Raw genomic sequence first — 20000 nt, 5'->3', positions numbered from 1 at the left:
CATATGACGTTCGTTGCCGGTAAATAGATGTGATACTGTATGTGTCGGACGCATTTCTTTCCCAGCCCGTCCACCGGACGGAGCTGCTGTGCTGTCATGCAAAGACCGCGAGTGAGCACTTGCCATCTGGAATGTCGTTAAGCACTCACGCTCCTCTCCAGTCGGACTCCAGTTGCACTCCAGTCGGACATCACGTGCCAGTCGGACAACACGCTCCAGTCGAACAACACGGTTGGTAGAGTTCCTCTGTGGCGTTCAATATAGAGTTAGTAGTGAACACAAGCGGAGACGTTCTTGGAGAAATTCAGGATATCGATAAAAAATGAACAAAATTCCTGAGAAAAATGAACAACATTTCCTGAGAACTTTCAGGGCTGGTCCCATGGATAATTTTTGGGAATGCTTGGCCCGATAGTGTTATCGGGAAAGAAAGCATTGCTAGTTTGAAGATAAACTGTACTGACACGGAAGTGTCGAGAGCCGGGCCTGGCCCAGATACCAGCAAAGCAACGAAAGCATTCTGAACACATTCGTCGATCGCCCGAGCATTACTGACTTGTGGGGTTATGCGGAACACCGGCTATCACATGTGGGATGGACCAGACTGATGGCTGAAGGTTGTCCTGCCGTCATGACTTGGCCGGAAAGGACAGGTAGTGTTTATCTGTTTGGTGGCACAGGTAAAACAGGTTGTACGGTGGACGAGACTGAAAGGTCAACACTATTTCTATGGACAAACACGACACCAAGAAATTCTACGAGGCGCTGAAAGCTGTCTATGGACCGCAGTTCTCCTTTGGATCAACCCCCCTGCTCAGCTCGGATGGAACCTCACTCCTGACTAACAAGAGGCTGATCCTGGAGAGATGGGCGGAGCACTTCAACATCGTGCTCAACCGACCAGCCCAGATCAACGAGGAAGCCATCGCACGACTCCCCCAGGTGCCGACAAACCACGAGTTGGCTGTTCCCCCTGCAGTCGAGGAAGTGAGCAGAGCCATCAAAAAAATGTCCACCGGCAAAGCTCCAGGCTCTGACGCCAGCCCTGCAGAGGTGTTCAAGTCGGACGGCCCCACCATGATCAGTCAGCTCACCAGCCTGTTCCAGTCGATGTGGGACAGGGAACAACTCCCTCAAGATTTCCGGGACGCAACAATCGTCCACATTTAAAAGCGGAAAGGAGATCGGCGGTCCTGCGACAACCACCGAGGTATTTCCCTCTTGTCCATAGCAGGCAAGATCCTGGCCCGGGTCCTGCTTGACCGCCTTCTGGAACACTTGGAGCAAGGCCTTCTCCCTGAGAGCCAGTGTGGCTTCCGCGCGGGTCGAGGGACCACTGACATGATATTCGCCGCCCGCCAGCTCCAGGAGAAATGCATGGAGCAGCACCTGACCTGCATGACCTTTGTTGACCTCACAAGGCCTTGATACAGTCAGTCGGGAGGGACTATGGAAGGTCATGGGAAAATTTGGTTGCCCCCAGCAATTTATTGCAATTGTCCGCCAGTTCCACGACGGAATGACAGCCAGAGTCCTTGAAGACGGCAACTCATCTGAAGCCTTCCAGGTGACCAACGGAGTCAGGTAGGGATGTGTCCTGGCCCCAACACTGTTCAGCATCATGTTCTCGGCAATGCTGTCCGACGCCTTTAGGGACCGCAAGTCCGGGATCGACATCAAGTACAGGACAGACGGGAAACTTTTCAACTCCAGAAGATTGCAGGCTGTCACAAAGGTGAGGGAGACAGTCGTCAGAGACTTTCTCTTTGCTGACGACTGCGCCCTTAATGCAATCGATGAGCAGGAGATGCAGCTCGAGATGGACAGGTTCTCATCAGCCTGTGACAACTTCGGTCTCACCCAAGTGCCAAGAAAACCGAAGTGATGTTTCAGCCAGCCCCCGGCAAACAATACCATGAGCCTCAGATAAGGGTGAACGGACGGATCCTACGAGTGGTGGAAAACTTCACCTACCTGGGCAGCACTCTCTCCTGCAATGCCAACATAGATGCTGAAACCATCAACAGAATCTCCAAGGCAAGCAGCGCGTTTGGGAGACTGCGAAAGAAAGTCTGGGAGCGGAGAGGAATCAGCCTCAACACCAAGCTGAAAGTCTACCGGGCAGTCGTGCTTACCACCTACTATACGGCTGCGAGACGTGGACTGCTTACCGAAGGCACGAGCGCCAGATAAACCACTTCCATCTCAGGTGTCTTCGGAACCTCCTTCACATCCGCTGGCAGGACAAAGTCCCAGACACGGAAGTTCTGAAGCAGGCAGATCTCCCTAGCACCATCACAATCATGCGCAAGGCCCAGCTGAGATGGGCGGGCCACGTCTCCCGCATGTCCGACACTCGCATCCCAAAACAGCTCTTCTACGGTGAACTCGGCCAGGGCAGGCGCAAAGTCGGAGGGCAGAGAAAAAGCGCTACAAGGATAGTCTCAAGGTCTCTCTCAAAGACTTCTCCATCGGAACAGAGACCTGGGAGACACTTGCTGCCAACCGCTCATCCTGGCGCAGCGCAATCACCGTGGGAGCAGGGACAGCCGAGGAGGGACGGATTCGGTCAGCGGAGCAGAAACGTCAGATGCGTAAATTCAGAGCCGCCTGCACCAGTAGCATGGCCCCTACCCACTTCTGTCCCACCTGTGGGAGGGGCTTCCTTGCCCGGATTGGCCTCACCAGCCACCTCCGGTCTCATGGCGCCAGTTCCATCAGATGGTGTCAGTTGGTCATCTTCGAACCGAAGGACGAACATTATTATTATTATGTATGTATGTATATAGATATATAAATAGACATATAGATTGATAGACAGACAGACAAACAGCAGACAGCCAGACAAGCAGACAGATAGATATGAATATACGTATCTATGCATGTATGCATTATGTCTATATATTGGTGTGTATGTGCATTGTGCATATGGATATAAGTGTGTATGCACATACATAGAGATGTGAGGGATGTGCTCATATATATATATATATATATATTGAAGCGCGCGCACACACACACACACATACACACACACACACATACACACACACACACACACATATATATATATATATATATATATATATATGTTTTATTGACTGGATATCTTTCCTTCCTTGCCTCTCTATCAATACTATCACTGATACAACCCCCCCCCCACGTACAAAATCTGAAAGATTCTTCTCAACAAACTCAAAAAATGAAAATAGTGAAAAACTTCAAATCACGTAAAAATGAAACAAAACTAATACAAATGCAGTTTAGTGTTTCAGGTGGGGGCTGTTATCGGTTTTCGAATATCAATCATTTCTTAGATCGATCTAAAGATCATTAGATGCTTATATCAACACTAAAATATTTAAGTTGTTATTGATGTACCGTCTGTGTTCTTTTTATTTGTTTTGTGTTGCAAATAGGAGAAAATAGCGCCATTTGTTCATGATCTCTGATGTTCTAATCACTGGATCGCTGAATTGCTAAAGACCGGAATGGAAGGGGAGTGCATGTAGTCTGCTGCAAAACAAATATTGCAAGGGTTCTTGCCCGAAGTGCACTGAGTTTCAATTTTCTCACCGATATTTATTATATTAATAAAATATCCACACAAATACACGCGCGTTCGCGTAAACACACATGAATATCCCCGCAGGGACACCACATTCTTAATATACACTTTCCCCACTTCAAGATAAAACTTGCCGACTTCACAACATTCCTAACCAAGGGACACAACTTCTAGCCAAATCCCTCGCCCTATTTTTTTTGTTTCACCACTTTCTCGCAGCAGCCGGTGACCGGTTATGCTAATCCAACTTCGACAATAGAGAGCAGTTGCCATATTCCATTCCATATCGGCTAACTCTGATGAGCGTAATCATATAACTAGACTGTTACCTAACACTCCATTGTATTTTTGCGCGAAACCTATTGGTAAGACCAGCTGTGATGGATACTTAATACTATAAAATTCGGATTATATATATATATGTGTGTATGTGTGTGTGTGTGTGTGTGAGTATGTGTGTGTGAGTGTGTATATATATATTATATATATATATGTATATATATGTATGTATATATATATATATATATATATATATATATATATATATATATATATATATATATATATATATATATATATATATATATAAATTATATATATATATGACGGTTACTGCCATGGCCTAGAACTGAGGAAGACTAACAGACGTACCAATACTTTTATGAATTGCTTTAGTTACCTGTGCAGCTGTGATTAAACTTCAAGATATGTCGGTCTTCTCGCTCCTAATGCTTTTATTCCTATGAGATCTCGTCAAAAATGAATCGGGACTGCTGCTATAAAAAGTAAACTACGGCACATATCAATTCTTCATTTAATCCCCTTCGAAATTGACCCCTTCTGAAGCCACACACGTTATCCAGCGTCGTTTCTATTGACTGAAGCATTTTTGCAACTCCTTCTTTGAGCAGCTGCCTCATCGAATTCTCTTGAATTTTTGCCATGTCTTAGAATCGTGTTCCTTTCAAGTTGGATTTGATTTGGAAAGATTCTTGGCTTTAATATCCTTCTGCTGCGTCTCTTTCCACGCACGCGCTCTCTCTCTCTCTCTCTCTCCCTCTTTCTCTCTGCCTCTCACACACGTACACACATACACACATATATGCATACACACACATACACAGACGCACGCACCCACATATTTTCCCTGCCATGGCCACTGATAGAACCTCCGTGGTGTGTTCAAACGACCACACTCAACACACTTTACTTCCTGTCCCGCCAAGTACTTCTAAAAACAACGGAAATGAGCGAGCCCGTTATAACTTAGCGTACCTGCACGACAGAGTTGAAGGTCAATCTGTGCCAAAGGGCTTCATTCTGCGTAGTTTAACTCCGTTACCATAGCAACAGTTCCGATACCTTTTTATTCGACCCCGTATATATATATATATATATATATATATATATATACATACAAATATGCCGATATGGACTGGACGCGCTGAACAACGGTGTGTACAAATATACTTGTTACCCATTCAAATATGCTTGAGACATACCCGAACCCGTAAAAAAAAGCCAATTACAGCATTTTGTCATTGAGAAAAATCTCTTGCTGTAGACAAATATTGTAAACGCACCAAGTTAGAAAAAGATACTGGGATGTAGGTATGTATATCCAACCCTTTTTATCTTTTATTAGTATAGGGACATGAAGGGTGATTGACATAAATAATACTTAGCGAACATTGTCAACATTTACCGCTTCAGTTCTTTTAGTACAGTGCTCTTTTCTATATAACTTTGTTATTTATGGCGTGGAAGGTGTTTGTAAGCCATTTAAGAAACACACAAAAGCCGTTCTATTCACTTCAACATTTAAGTTTAATTTGTCAAAATATTTTCGTCGTTATAAGACCGCGACCTGTTCACTGACAAAAATCCGTGCTGCATCTTTTTGTCAGTGAACAGGTCGCGGTCTTATAGCGACGAAAATATTTTGACAAATTAAACTTAAATGTTGAAGTGAATAGAACGGCTTTTGTGTGTTTCTTAAATGGCTTACAAACACCTTCCACGCTGCAATTGTTTTCATTCCAGCACACGATCTCAGATCAAATCACTTGCTATGCAAGTACATCTCCGTAATTTGTTATTTATGCATATATGTACGTCTTTATGCATATATTATTTCGTGACAGCAATTATCATTTATCATATTATTAATCTAATTTTCTGCATATATTTACATTTTTAACATATCTATATTATATTTCTGTTAGTCGTCATCGGTGGGGAATATTAGCGTCTACGGGAAAAGAAAATACCCGTAACTTTGTACAAAATAATTATAATAAAGGATTTCGTTCAAAGAACACCGATTTAACAATTTTCTCGCCGTTGCTTACAAACTTCCATGATAGCAATATATACTCGCGTATTAGGTTGGAGGCAAAGTCCAGCAGCATTTTAGACATATTAACTTTGAAGACTTTTTGTCAATACAGAATGCAACATAAACTTGTCATTGTTTGTTCTAATGTTTTTCTTGTTTCTTTGAGAAGACTTTGATTCTAAATTGTTTATTGTTTCTGAAATCTGAGCCCTCTAGAATGAGTGCCGTTCAGACACATCTGAAGACATTGTATGCTGTGGGAATACAAAAAGGGTTCTTCAGCAAAAGATGCTGCGAGGAATATTGGTTCTGCCTATAAAAATGAAGCTCCAACAGTCCGAACATGTCAACAAGGGTTTAAACAATTTCAGTCGGGAATCTTTTCCCTCAGTGATTCCCCTCGATCAGGTTGACCAAGTTCTGTCGATCTCAAGGTTTTACGGAATGTGGTGGAAGAAAACCCCATGCAAACTACATGAGAACTGGCAAGAGTGTTCAATATATGTCACAGGGCTATTGTAAAGCAGCTGCACAAACTAGTAAAGGGGTCTAAAATCAAAGAGTTGCCGTTTGCACTTCATTAAAAAGCAGACTTGCTAGTGACCCTTTTTGAAGTAGAATAATCATCAATGATGAAAAGTGGATGCTTTGCAATAATATCTAAAGGAAACAACAATGCTTATCATCCAATGAAAGGGAGTAAACTACACCCAAACCAGGACTACACCCAGAAAAAAGATATACTTTGTATTTGGTGAGATATGAAAGATGTCGTCTCTCGTGAAGTGTTGGACTCTGGCGAGACAATTAATGCCGCTCAGTATTGTCACCAACTGAAATCACTGTATCAAAGTTTGTAGAAAGAGCGACTTCATGACAATGCAAGACCACATCTTGTTCGAATTACGCAGAACAAAATTCTTACGCTTAATATGGAAGCTTTGTTTCATTGTCTTTATTCACCCGACCTTGCTTCATCCGATTATTATCTTTTCAAATCATTGCAATTTTTTTTTTTTTTAATGGAAAACATTTAACAAATCGAGAAGAGGTACAAACAGAAACTGAATCGTTCTTTGCATCGAAACGTGAAGATTATTATGCTAGGGAGATCAACAACTTATCAGCCGGATGAGATCATGCTATTAAAAATGAGGGAAATTACTATCTTGATTAAATAAGTCCATTACAGCCAAATAAACGTCTTTTGCTTTCCTTGTCCAAAATGCCACATGACTTTGCATCCAACCTAATATAAACACTCGCACATACGTATACATGAATATGTATCTACGTGCCAGAGTGCCTGACCCGGAATGCTGCATAAACTAAAATAAATTGCTATTACTTTGACAAATATGAACATTGTTAATACAAAAAGAAATATCGATTTATAGGTGATGTGTTTCTACATTTTTCCTTTAATATTTAGAATATATGTTCACTTCGCTAATCCCCTTCTCCAAGAAGCTTATTACTTAAAATATATTTCATTTATTGTAATTTCATTTTATTAGAAATAAAACACCATTGAGGAACGAGAAATATTAAAATTCATATCGCTATATAAATTATTTTCAAATACATGCACGTTTGTTTGAATATTGAAGATAAAGCATTTTTTGAAAAAGCTGACTGCATCTCGACAACAGCTGTTGATTGTTATTAAGGATTTGTTATAAAAATAACTGATTTCATTCTCATGCAAATTACAGACTTCCATTGAAATTCCAAACAACTTCCTTCTAACGAACTGTTTTCTACAAGAACTCATAAAAATTCAATGCGAAGAGAACATAAGAGATTGGAAAATTGTCAGCAACTAACACGGAAAATGTTTTTTTCAATTTCTTGTCGATTAAATGTGAATAAATACATTAAATTCTCCAAATTCTTCTTGGAATACATAAATTATTTTCGTTTATTTTTTTTAATAAGATTAATTAATTATTCGTTATAAAATATCTTTCGTAACATCCGTTCAAAATACTAAATCAAATTTAAGTGATATTATCTAGGAAAGGAAGTGCATTCTGGTAACAGACAACCTTCAAAGTGAATCGAAACCAATGTGCTATTCGGAATTCTTTTCTTGATCTTGAAAGAACGAAAGGAAAAAGAGACCTACAAAGATTGCATTTGCAGACTTCTTACATTAGCAAACAAAGCATCATTTGATTACGTCTTCCAAAAATGATGGTCTGTATGGCTGGTACACTTCCTGGTCATTTTTCTCAAGACAAACGAGAGGAAAGTAGCGAAGGACAATTCATTAAACTACCAATTGGAATTGCACCAGTTACAAGTCCCTGGAAAGGCGGCAAACTGGCAGAATCGGTAGCACACCGGAATCGTTAGCATTACGTTATCAGTTCAAATTCTGCTGAGGTCAATTTTGCCATTTAGCTTTTCGGAGTCGATAAAGAAAGGACCAGTTGAGAACTTGGGTAGATGTAATCGACTTAACCCTTGTCCTGAAAGTGCTCGTGCCAAAATTTTAAAGCAATATTACAGTTCAGGGTTGATGCACACACACACACACACACACACACACGAACACACACACGCACGCACACACACACGCACACACACACATGCACACACGCACATTCATAGACACAGATACACACGTATGCACACATATAAAGATAGACAGATAGATAGATAGATAGATAGATAGATAGATAGATAGATAGATAGATAGATAGATAGATAGATAGATAGACAGACAGATAGACAGACAGACAGACAGACAGACAGACAAACAGACAGACGGACGGACAGACATACAGACAGACAGACAGATAGATAGATAGATAGATAGATAGATAGATAGATAGATAGATAGATAGATAGATAGATAGATAGATAGATAGATAGATATGTGTGCATCTATATGTATGACTGTGATTCTTCGATCCATTTTATATACATGCATGCATGCATACGTATATACATACATACATAAATACATACATACATACATACATACGTACATACATACATACATACATACATACATACATACATACATACATACATACATACTTACATACATACATACATACATACATACATACATACATACATACGAAGTGCATTCCAGAATTTTAGATGTTTTCATGGAAGACATTTATTAAATTTCAAAGAAGTCTAAAACTTTAATCTTCAAAATAGAATCCTGACTTCAATGCACTTTTTGTAGTAGTCCAACCACTTTGTGAAAGCTCCACAGAAGATCTCTGGAGTGAAGGTGTCCCGGGCCCTTGTCACGGCGCCCTTCACCCTCTCCTTCAGCTTGGAGAACAACCAAAAGTTACAGAGAGAAAGGTCTGGATTGTGAAGAGGGTGCGGGACAGTTTTGGTCCCTATTTCTGTCAAGGAATTGGTTACTAGGTTGGTACTGTGGAATGGTGCATTGTCCTGACGCAAGCGCTCTGGACTTTTGCTAAGAAATAAGTTCCTCAACTCCCTCAAAACTTCCCCAATATACTTTTTGTTGACCGTCTGACCAGAGGGAACTCAGGCGATGTAGACGATGCCCTTGTTGTGACAGGGCGGATTATCATAAGCTTCCTGGTGGACTCGCTTTGCCTGGACTCTTGTGCCAGCGAAGAACAGATGCTCGGTTCATACAAATTTATCCATAAGCAGTCTGAAATATTTGATATTTTTCTAGTGATTTTCGCCCAATTTAACACGTAGCGAGTTTCCAAATTGTCTTCACGCACCGATTGCATTCTGCAAACTAATCAGCTGTGCATCCAGAGTGCTTTAATAGTCGTCTCCATCCTGCAATAACAAAATCTGGCAAGCTAGTTTATTATAAGTATACTAATGATATACGAATAAATAGTAAAATTATTATTTCTAAATCTCTCAACGAGAGACATTCAGTAACGGTACTCTAAAGTAAAGATTATTTGCCAACATAATGTGGCAGTTCCGGTTGGGACGAATGCTGTCGTCATTTAGCCCCAGCAAACATCGTCTTCAGCTGACTATACGACACTTGTGTCCTTATATTTTCGAAAATATAAGGACACAGATTGTGTGTCGTATAGCTAGCTGGAGACGATGTTTCCTGGGGTTAAATAGCAGAACAATCGTCCCAACCGGGACTGCAACATTATGTTGGCAAATAATCTTTATTGAAGTATTACTACAGCACTCTGTCGGTTATGACGACGAGGGTTCCAGTTGATCCAATCAACAGAACAGCCTGCTTGTGAAATTAATTTGCAAGTGGCTGAGCACGCCACAGACACGTGTACCCTTAATGTAATTCTCAGGGAGATTCAGCGAGATACAGAGAGTGACAAGGCTGGCCCTGTGAAATACAGGTACAAAAGAAACAGGAAAAAGAGTGAGAGAAAGTTGTGATGAAAGAGTATAACAGGGTTCACCACCACCCGCTACCGAGCCTCGTGGATCACAACTTTATATGCCTATACACCAAATTATAATTATTTTATTTAAATATAATATTTAAGCCAACTGTTTTGGAAACAACCACACTCTTTAAACTAAAGTAAGTAAAGCATTTTTGACCATTTTAATCTCATATATTATTCCTAAAAATTGAAAATTTTTCGTGCAATCTACACCACAAAAACATACAATATATATATTGTATGTATGTATGTATGTATGTATGTATGTATGTATGTATGTATGTATGTATGTATGTATGTATCATGTATGTATGTATGTATGTATGTATGTATGTATGTATGCATGTATGCATGTATGCATGTATGTATGTATATATATATATATATATATATATATATATATATATATAGATATCAAAAATAAGAAACAAGGATATCCAAGGTAGAGAAGTACAGTTGTTTCATGCTACTTCATTTTATTAAACACTGTAAGTATTACTTCGGTTTTAAAACGTCGAGCAATCTTCAACCACATATAGAATTTTCTAATTAAACGGACAATGCACATTCTTATCCCTATTTCGTTTGCCAACATTATAAAGAGGGTAGATATAGAAACAGAGAGGTTGATTTCATTCTTAAGAACATGATGGTAGTATGTTCACTCTCCGTCTATAGATTTTATCATTGAGTTCACTCTGTTATTTATATCTGTCAGTGGGGAGGGGGTTCTATTCTTGGTTGAATGGAAACAAACAAGGATTTTTTTTCTATTTATAGATATAGGAAGGGGTAGTACAAATGTCAAAACCATAAACCCATCCCCATTTTGAGGAATTCAGTTTAGATATATTTGAATGTATTATAGCAAAAAGCTAGTAGGTTGAAGTTAGAGGGGTAGGGAAACAGAGACTACTAATGCTCTAGAGGTTTTCAATGTCCCTTACCATTTAACAGGCAGATTCTATATTAAGAAAATTAAGTAGATATCTTTTAGATAATTTTCTAAAGGATTTCAATAAATATTAATATCTTATATAGGGATAGAAAACATAGAAATCATTTCATATTTATATAAATATATATATATATATCCATTTCTATTAATATAGAATCATAAGTAGCTAGTAAATTGTGATTTATTTTATTAATGAGTTGAATTAAAAGATAATTCTGTTGTGTCTGGGGCGAGTCATTCTCTTTTAGTGCCTTATTATTTAACACACTCACCGGTAAAATTTCCACTTCTTTCTTTTTTTTATTTTCTAAAATTTTCGTTGCGTGTTGCAACCTTTTCAATTGTCTTGACTACCCGACTACTCCACTTCATTAAAACATGCATCTCCTCCAAGCTATACACAAAATCTATCAATTCAGCTGTCAAGCGGTTAGGACTCACAGAACATCAAGGGAGAAAGCTGAAACACGCGATGTTACAAAACATCAAAAGGAAAATATACAAAGAGATCAACCAATAAGAGAGTCAAGACTATTGAAAAGGTCGCAACACGCAACGAAATTTTTAGAAAATAAAAAAATGAAAGACGTGGAAATTTTACCGGTGAGTGTGTTAAATAATAAGGCATTAAAAGAGAATGACTCTTCCCAAACACAACAGAATATGCTTCAACACACGAACTCATATAAAGAATCTTGCAAACCAAATCCAAAAACGAAATTAAAAGAAAATGTTAGACATAATATCTACTAACTGTGGGAAAAAACTTTATCAATTTAGCACATATATCAGGAGTCAATAAGATATATCAAAAAGTAATGGAAGGGAGGTAATCAAGATGAACCAAGTAATTTCTCTAGAGATATAGAATTTTTTCAATCATTTCATAGCTATATAAATATAATTATATATATATATAATATATTATATATATATATATCAGCCGAAATTACTACGATGATCCGGTTCTTGACTGAAGACTGAGGGTTTCGAATGTCCTGTCGTCGCGTGTTTATTGTGTCGTCTTCTTGAGTTATAACGTTCTTGTCCATGTTGTATTTTTCTACATACCTTAACATATATTCCAGGCTCCACGTACCCTCTTAACATTAATGTGAGCACATATTCTTAATAACTGGTACGATCTTGTTTGTCTCTCTCTCTCTCACTTTTACTTGATCTGTCCCCTTCTCTCTCTACTCATCTCTTGTTTCTCTTCTCTTTCCTCTGATTCTTTGGTCTAATCTTCCACTACCTCCTATTTCTTTGTCTCGCTCTGCACTCACAGGTCGCTCTTCGACACCATCCCTTCTCTCTCTGATTCCTTCCTTCTCTCTCTTTCTCTCTTTGTTGCGTTTGTCCCTCCTCTCTCTCTCTCCTCTCTCTCTCTCTCCGTTGCTTCTCTTTCTTTTCTTTTCTCTCTTCTCTGTCACGTGACTGCTGCCGAAATCTGCCTTTCAGCTTCTGACCAGCGTCGTGTTAACATCGTTGTTTTTCGTCCGCCGCTATAGGCATCGCCGATAAGGCTCCTTTCCTCGCGCAGAAGAGAAAAAATTTGTTTGCTTGTTATCAGTCGTAAGACACTTGTTGTGTTTCACCGTTAATGCTTCTGTATTTCATGTTTCTGTATTCCATTATTTTTTTGTTTTTTTATATTCGTCCCTTTTGCTGTCCTGGTGTCCGTATGCATTCGATCCTTCTTCCAGGAAATCTACGCTCCCAGCTTAGTTTTTCTAATGCTCGTTGCTTAGTTTTTCTTGGAGGGCTGGCCGTGATCTAGTAATCTCAAGATTAATCAGCCGAAATTACTACGATGATCCGGTTCTGACTGAAGACTGGAGGTTTCGAATGTCCTGTCCGTGTTTATTGTGTCGTTTCTTGAGTTATACGTTCTTGTCCATGTTGTATTTTTCTACATACCTTAATATATATATATATCAGCCGAAATAGAAATTACTACGATGATCGGTTCTTGACTGAAGACGAGGGGTTCGAATGTCCTGTCCATGTTATTGTATCGTCTTCTATGAGTTATACGTTATTGTCATTGTTGTATTTTTCTACATACCTTAATATATATATATATATATATATATATATCATATATAGATATATATATATAATATATATATATATATATATATATATATATCCATTTCAATTAATATAGAATCATAATTAGCTAGTAAATGCTGATTTATTTTATTAATGAGTTGAATTAAAAGAATATGTTAGAAATAGTATTTACTAACTGTGGAAGAAAACTTTATCAATTTAGCAAATATATCAGGATAAGATATATTAAAAAGATATATTAAAAGGTAATGGAAGGAAGGTAATCAAGGTGAACCAAGTAATTTCCCTAGATATATAGAATTTTTTGTAATCCTATATAGGAGAGTATCAAAGAATTCTAATTTCATTATATTCAAATTTATATATATATATATATATATATACATATGCATATATATATATATGTATATATATATATATATATGTATATATATATATACATATGCATATATATATACGTATATATATAGTGTAGATATATATATATTTAATGGTGTTAGTTTGTTTGTGAAATATCAATATATTTGTTGGATCTTTTTTTTGTTAATTTCTTCATGTTTATGAGTTGTATCCATAATTACAGAAACTCAACTTATATATATATATATATATATATATATAATATATATATATATATATATATATAAAATATATAGTTATATATATATATATATATATATATATATATATATATATATATATTATATATATATCTAGATATATATATATTTATAAATGTTCAACTATTATTACTTAATATTCTAAAAAAAATTATACACTAACAGTCAATTTAAAACATAGAAAAACAATAACACCTACAACACCCATCGGGGAATTGAAACTACAACCCTATGACCGCGAGCCCGCTGGCCTAACCACTAGGCAATTGCGCCTCCACGATTAAGTACGCAAATTATATACTAACATAGCCAGAACTCTCCTGAAAGTCTCAAAACTTATACAATACATGGTGTATACACACACACAAACATTTCACCTACCTAAACGTAGATATATATGAGTGTCTGTGTGTGTGTGCGTGTGTGTGTGTGCGTGTGTGTGTGCGCGTGTGTGTGTGTGTAAATGTGATTATATGTGTGTATGTACATCATCGAAATATGTAAGACGAAATATGTAAAACGAAATCCTTTATTATATTTGCTCTGCACGAAGTTACCGCTACTTCCTTCTGCTTTCTACTGCTAGACAGTAATATTCACCTCTGATTGTGATTAACAAGTGATATAATACACATAAGCAAATATTTTAAATAGATGCAGAAAACGAGGTTAATAAGACGATAAATCTGCAATCACATGAATATGAATCAACCCAGTTCCTTAGATTTCTGCTAATTAGTGCGTCTTTGAATATCAGCTGCTCTTAATTAAGTTTTACTAATCATAAAATTTATACTCATAAAAACAACTATCGCACCTACTAAACAATGCTAGTATCCATACCAAAATTAACGACGACCAATATGTTAATTCTACTTAAACGTATCACCAAATTATCATATAATCAAGTTAAAATATTGAGAACAGTGTTTATTACAAGTTGGAGAGGTTTTAGTGTTGCGCAATCTCGACAGCAACAACAAGAACAACAAAAATAATAATAAATGTTTGTTTTGATATAGCCTCGTGTTGAATTTTTCATGAATCTGCATTCTCTGCCCTCCTTTCATTTTGCTATCAACTCAGAGGACCCGCTTCCTTAGATCTGTGATTTTTAATAGTTTCGTTCATTTTAATTTTGGCCTTTCTCAGCTTCCATTCATTCTTGATTGCATTTTTATTGCCTACGCTCTCTCTCTCTCTCTCTCTCTCTCTCTCTTCTTAGAAGCCCACTCTTTCAGTCTCTTTTTATCTCTTTCATTCTCTCATTCTCTATCTCTTTCCGTCTCTCTCACTCTCCCACTCTTTCGGCCTCTCTTTTTTCTTTCTCCCCCTCTGTCTCTTTCTCTTTCCCTCTCTCGTTATCTTCTTTCTCCTTCTCTCCGTCTCTTTTCCTGTCTTTCTTTACCTCTTTTTCTCATCCCTGCTCTCTCTCCTTCTCTTTCTCTCTCTTTCTCTCTCACACTCTTCTTCTCTCTCTTCTTCGGATCCCACTCTTTCAGCCTCTTTTTTCTTTCTCTCCCTCTGTCTCTTTCTCTTTCTTTCTCCCTCTTTCTCTTTCCCTCTCTCATTATCTTCTCTCTCTATCTCTCCGTCTCTTTTCCTGTCTTTCTTTACCGGTTTTTTCTCATCCCTGCTCTCTCTCTCTCTCTCTCTCTCTCCTCCACACACACACACATACTCACATATACCAAAACACACACACACCCACGCACACTTTTTCTCTTCTGTTTATCAGGTTCCTCTCACTCACACTGCACCCTTCTCTCTCTATCTATCACTTCCTCTCTCTTCCTCTCTCACTCTTTTCTTTCCCCATACCAGCAATCCTCTCTTACCCTCTCCTCACTCTCACTCTCTCTCTCTCTTTCTCTCCACCTCTCTCTCTCTCCTTTTCTCTCCACCTCTCTCTCTCTCTTTCTTGTGTGACACTACAACATCCTTCTTCCCTTTTTCCCCTCCAGTTATTTCGGAGATAAACCTCATCACCAACCTCTTTCTTGTTCCCTTGATAATATTTTCCTTTTCGAGGAGAGTTTCCATAAAAGGTGAAACAGAAGCAGAAACACAACTGGTAGGCAGAGACGTGCGCGGGTGTGTGTGTGCGCGCAGTAACACCAGTAACACTGGAGTTATCTCTGTGCGACATATATATATATATATATATATATATATATTGTGTGTGTGTGTGTGTGTGTATGTATATATATATGTATATATATATATATATATAGAAAATAATAAAAAGTGAAAAAACTACAGAAGGCTTGTTTTAAAAGGTTAAAAAATATATATTTGAGTCAATATGTCTGAAGAATGTTATCAATTTTTTTCTATAACCCCCAACTATAACCCCCGGCACGACCAAATCCTTGTGTATGAATATGAGAATATGGTATACGGAAATTGAAAGAAGTACAGCATGCATGTATATATATATATAATCTATACACCTTCTTAATTCCTCGACTTAAAATTTCCAACTTCCAGACCCGTATTAGCTTAATTTGAAAGGAATTGTTTCTGCGACAATTTGCAATCACCAAAACACTAATGAGTATAAATTACTGAGTAATTCTTCAAATACTCAGTGTAAATAAATGTTTGTTTAAGAAACACATGTATTATCGATATCATTTTTGAAAAAAACATTGCTTTTTTTAAAAGAATGGGTGCATTAATAAAAATATATACGAAAGACATATAAAATAAAATATAACACCCTATTTTGGATCATTTATAAATAATCAAGGTAATATAAATAATCAAGGTAATCCTATACAATACAATAACCTGAAAACAGGGTCGAAGGTTTTTCCTGATGTATATGTAGAAACATAAGACTTTGCTATACGGATTAAGATCTGCATAGCTTGGAAACAAAATCCATCGTAGCGCTCATCGTTCAAGAGTCAAAATCAAAATTTCAAAAATCAAAAATACAAAATATATACTCTATCCATATGGTATATTTATATTTCGACATTTTAAATTTAGCCGCGTGCCTACATAAGTTCATTAGTCCTTCTTTGATTCAAAGAATTATTGTCTTTGAATAAGATGTACATTTTTTCTAATAGACAAAGTTTGCACTGAAATTATTTTGTATGCTCCATGCCTGTATGGTGCGCCCTGTCCAGAATGCTCCATGTCACGTTGAAAGGTGGGGCTTCCTTTTTCTTTTTAGTTCCCAGACATATTTGCTAGGCTGGTCCTCTCCTATCTCTGGGTATTTAATGAATTTTTTATGAGAATAAAATCTTGTTTTAAATGAATTTTCTGAAGCCCCTGTGTATGTCTTGTATTCTGATGAGCCTTCCACTTGCACCTTGGCTCTATATAAATACCCCTTTCACACTAGACATTTCCTTCTAAACGGACAGGAGCTTTCGTTTTTGAAATTGCATTTCTTAATGGGCTCGGCACCATGTCTAATCTCAATTAGCTTCCTATTATGTTGGCAATGTAAGAGGCGAAATTTTTTCTCTGCAAACAAGAATAGCTAACCTTCAGGGTTCTTCTATTAAAAATCCTATAGAATTATGAGACCTGCTTAAAATGCTTAGAGTCTAATCTCAAAAATTCCTTACCTATATTAGTCTCTACGGCCAAATTAAAGCCGGGTTGAACCACAAAACTTTCCTGGTCCAGTTCTTCGTGCAGCATTATTATCAGCATTAAGCTGGTTGAACTGGATCTTCTCAGAGAATCCACTATTCTTTAATGCGCTATGTAATAAGGTGCAGCATTATGGAATGCTGCCTCGTTCGAAGAAATTGAAGATATTCTTCTACCTACATTGCTGACTAAGTTCCTAAGGATAACTGGTGGATGGTTCGAATCTTTGCTAATATACGATAGCTTTTCATTGGGCTTACGGAAAGGTTTAAATCTATCCGATCTTACATTAAATTTACGTCTAAAAATCTACACTATTCAGCTTAGCATCTATCGTAACCCGTAAGCCCATCCTTTGAAAGAAAGCTATGAGGTCCTTCCTAAGTCTATCTGATTCATGGCCGTTTAGATATGCGTGGCTATAAGGCCGTCATCCCTATATACCCTGCATCTATAAAAGGGAATTCTATTTTTAGATTATGGAGAATAAAGGCTCCTATGAGCATACATAACTCAGCCCCGTCGTATGCCCCCATCGGTACATCGAAAAGAGAATCCTCGGTCTTCTTAATCCAGGTGGAATCCTCGAAAAAAAAGAGCGATTTCCTCGCATGCATAAAATAATATCATTTCCGAGCTATCGATGTTGACATATTGCTTGGCGAAGTCCATGCCCTTAGGAGCAACGTCCTAGATATTGACGGGTAAAAGTCAATAATGTCGAATTGTGTGAAACTACAATTATTCTTATAGCTAATACCTTTTAAACCACTCTATGACTGACTTACTATTCTTCCATTTATATTTAGATTTATATTCATACGTCTGTATATGTATGGGCGTTGGCGCGCATCCTTTTTGTGTATGTTGATATATATATGCACATTTTAATAAAATATGTATTGCAGTGTAATATTTAAATAACAGGTTTAATTCCTATGAATTAATTTATACTTTCTCATTAACGTCAATATGTATTTTATCAATGTAAGGTTTTTTCCTCGGATTTAATAATTTTTTTATAAGTTTTTTATATATATATACATATATTTTTGACCTTTTTGTTTATCGCTCGAAGATTGACCGTTTTTTTCTAAAGGGCCAATCAAACGTCCATTTCTTTTTAAAGGTGTAGCGTTTGTAAGAGTCTAGATTGAATTGATATATCGGTTCCATTCTAGCAAAAACTGTCTGATGAACGGCAACGAGAAACTCAGAGTAACAGATTTTGTTGAATTTTCTGCTGCTTAAAATAAAGCATATTACTCTACCACTGGTATTTGAGTACTCTTTTTCCACCTTGTTTCACATTTATGTGTTTACTCCGGTATATATATATATATATATATATATATTATATATATATATATATATATGTTTATGTATCTATCTATTTCTCCTCTCTATCTCGCTTCCATACATACATATATATACATACATGCGTACATAGACACATACCTACACATATGCATAAAAAAGCCCACATGGACTTTTCTTTCTTTCTCTGGATTTTTTCCTTTCTCCTCTTTCTGGCGAAGAACTAAACCCCAAACGCCAAAAAGAACCCACTCTTTTTGGCACCATTCCTGAGTGTCAAGCTAGTATATTCCGTAAGTTTGTTCTTTTATTTTGTTATTTGTTATTTTTAATGTTCGATGGTGAAATTATTAATGTTCAACCTGTAATAATGCTATATATATATATGTATGTATATATATATATATATATATATATATATATATATATATTATATATATATATAATATATATATATATAATATATATATATATATATAATATATATATGTGTGTGTGTTTGTGTGTGTATGTATGTATGTATGCATCATATGATTTTCATTAATATTTTCCTGATCATTGTCAAATTTCCGACGAACATTTTCTATATAATTTTACGAATCTATGAAAAACATTTCCCGTGTGTCATGCTAATAATCCGATTCTACAAATCCAAAAGATTTTTTTTAAATATAGCAAATTCTTAATTTGGCATCGGTTATTTTACTTAAATACCAACATTCAACAGATTGAGCCGCAGACGTATAAACAAGCAACACACGGTGCAGAATAAGACGAGGCGTGAACAAAATGTAAATCTCTTGTTTTTGTTCAACGACCAGAAGTAGTTAGATATGGAAAGTATACCTGTTATATTTCAATGATGTTTACTTCATGATAAGAATCAGGTGAATAAACAACTTGGCCTAGCATATAAGGAGAACTGAAAGAACAAAACAAGACGAAGAGTGAAGATTTTTTTCAATGAAATGTTACCATTGTGATTTACTGCCTGACAAGATTAATTCTTACATTGTGTAACACAAACAAAATAAAAAAAAGGTTCACTGCAAGAGTTGCTATATTTAAATTGGAAGCACAAGAAAAAAATTGCTAAGGAATGAATGATGTA

At 37.0% G+C, this 20000-nt stretch overlaps 1 protein-coding gene across 1 annotated transcript in view; it reads right to left on the bottom strand.

The window, feature by feature from the left end:
* The window catches only part of LOC115220313, a 93558-nt gene that overhangs the window by 171 nt on the left and 73387 nt on the right, over positions 1 to 20000 (bottom strand). Inside the window, exon 21 of the mRNA XM_036510173.1 lies at positions 1 to 246. This exon is cut by the window's left edge and continues 171 nt beyond it. Coding sequence (XP_036366066.1) covers positions 1 to 246 — 246 coding nt within the window. The remainder of the gene's footprint in view (positions 247 to 20000) is intronic.

This window comes from Octopus sinensis, linkage group LG16 (assembly GCF_006345805.1).
Source record: "Octopus sinensis linkage group LG16, ASM634580v1, whole genome shotgun sequence".
NCBI lineage: Eukaryota > Metazoa > Mollusca > Cephalopoda > Octopoda > Octopodidae > Octopus > Octopus sinensis.
Note: the sequence above shows the minus strand (reverse complement) of the source record. Positions and strands in the feature narration are given on the sequence as shown.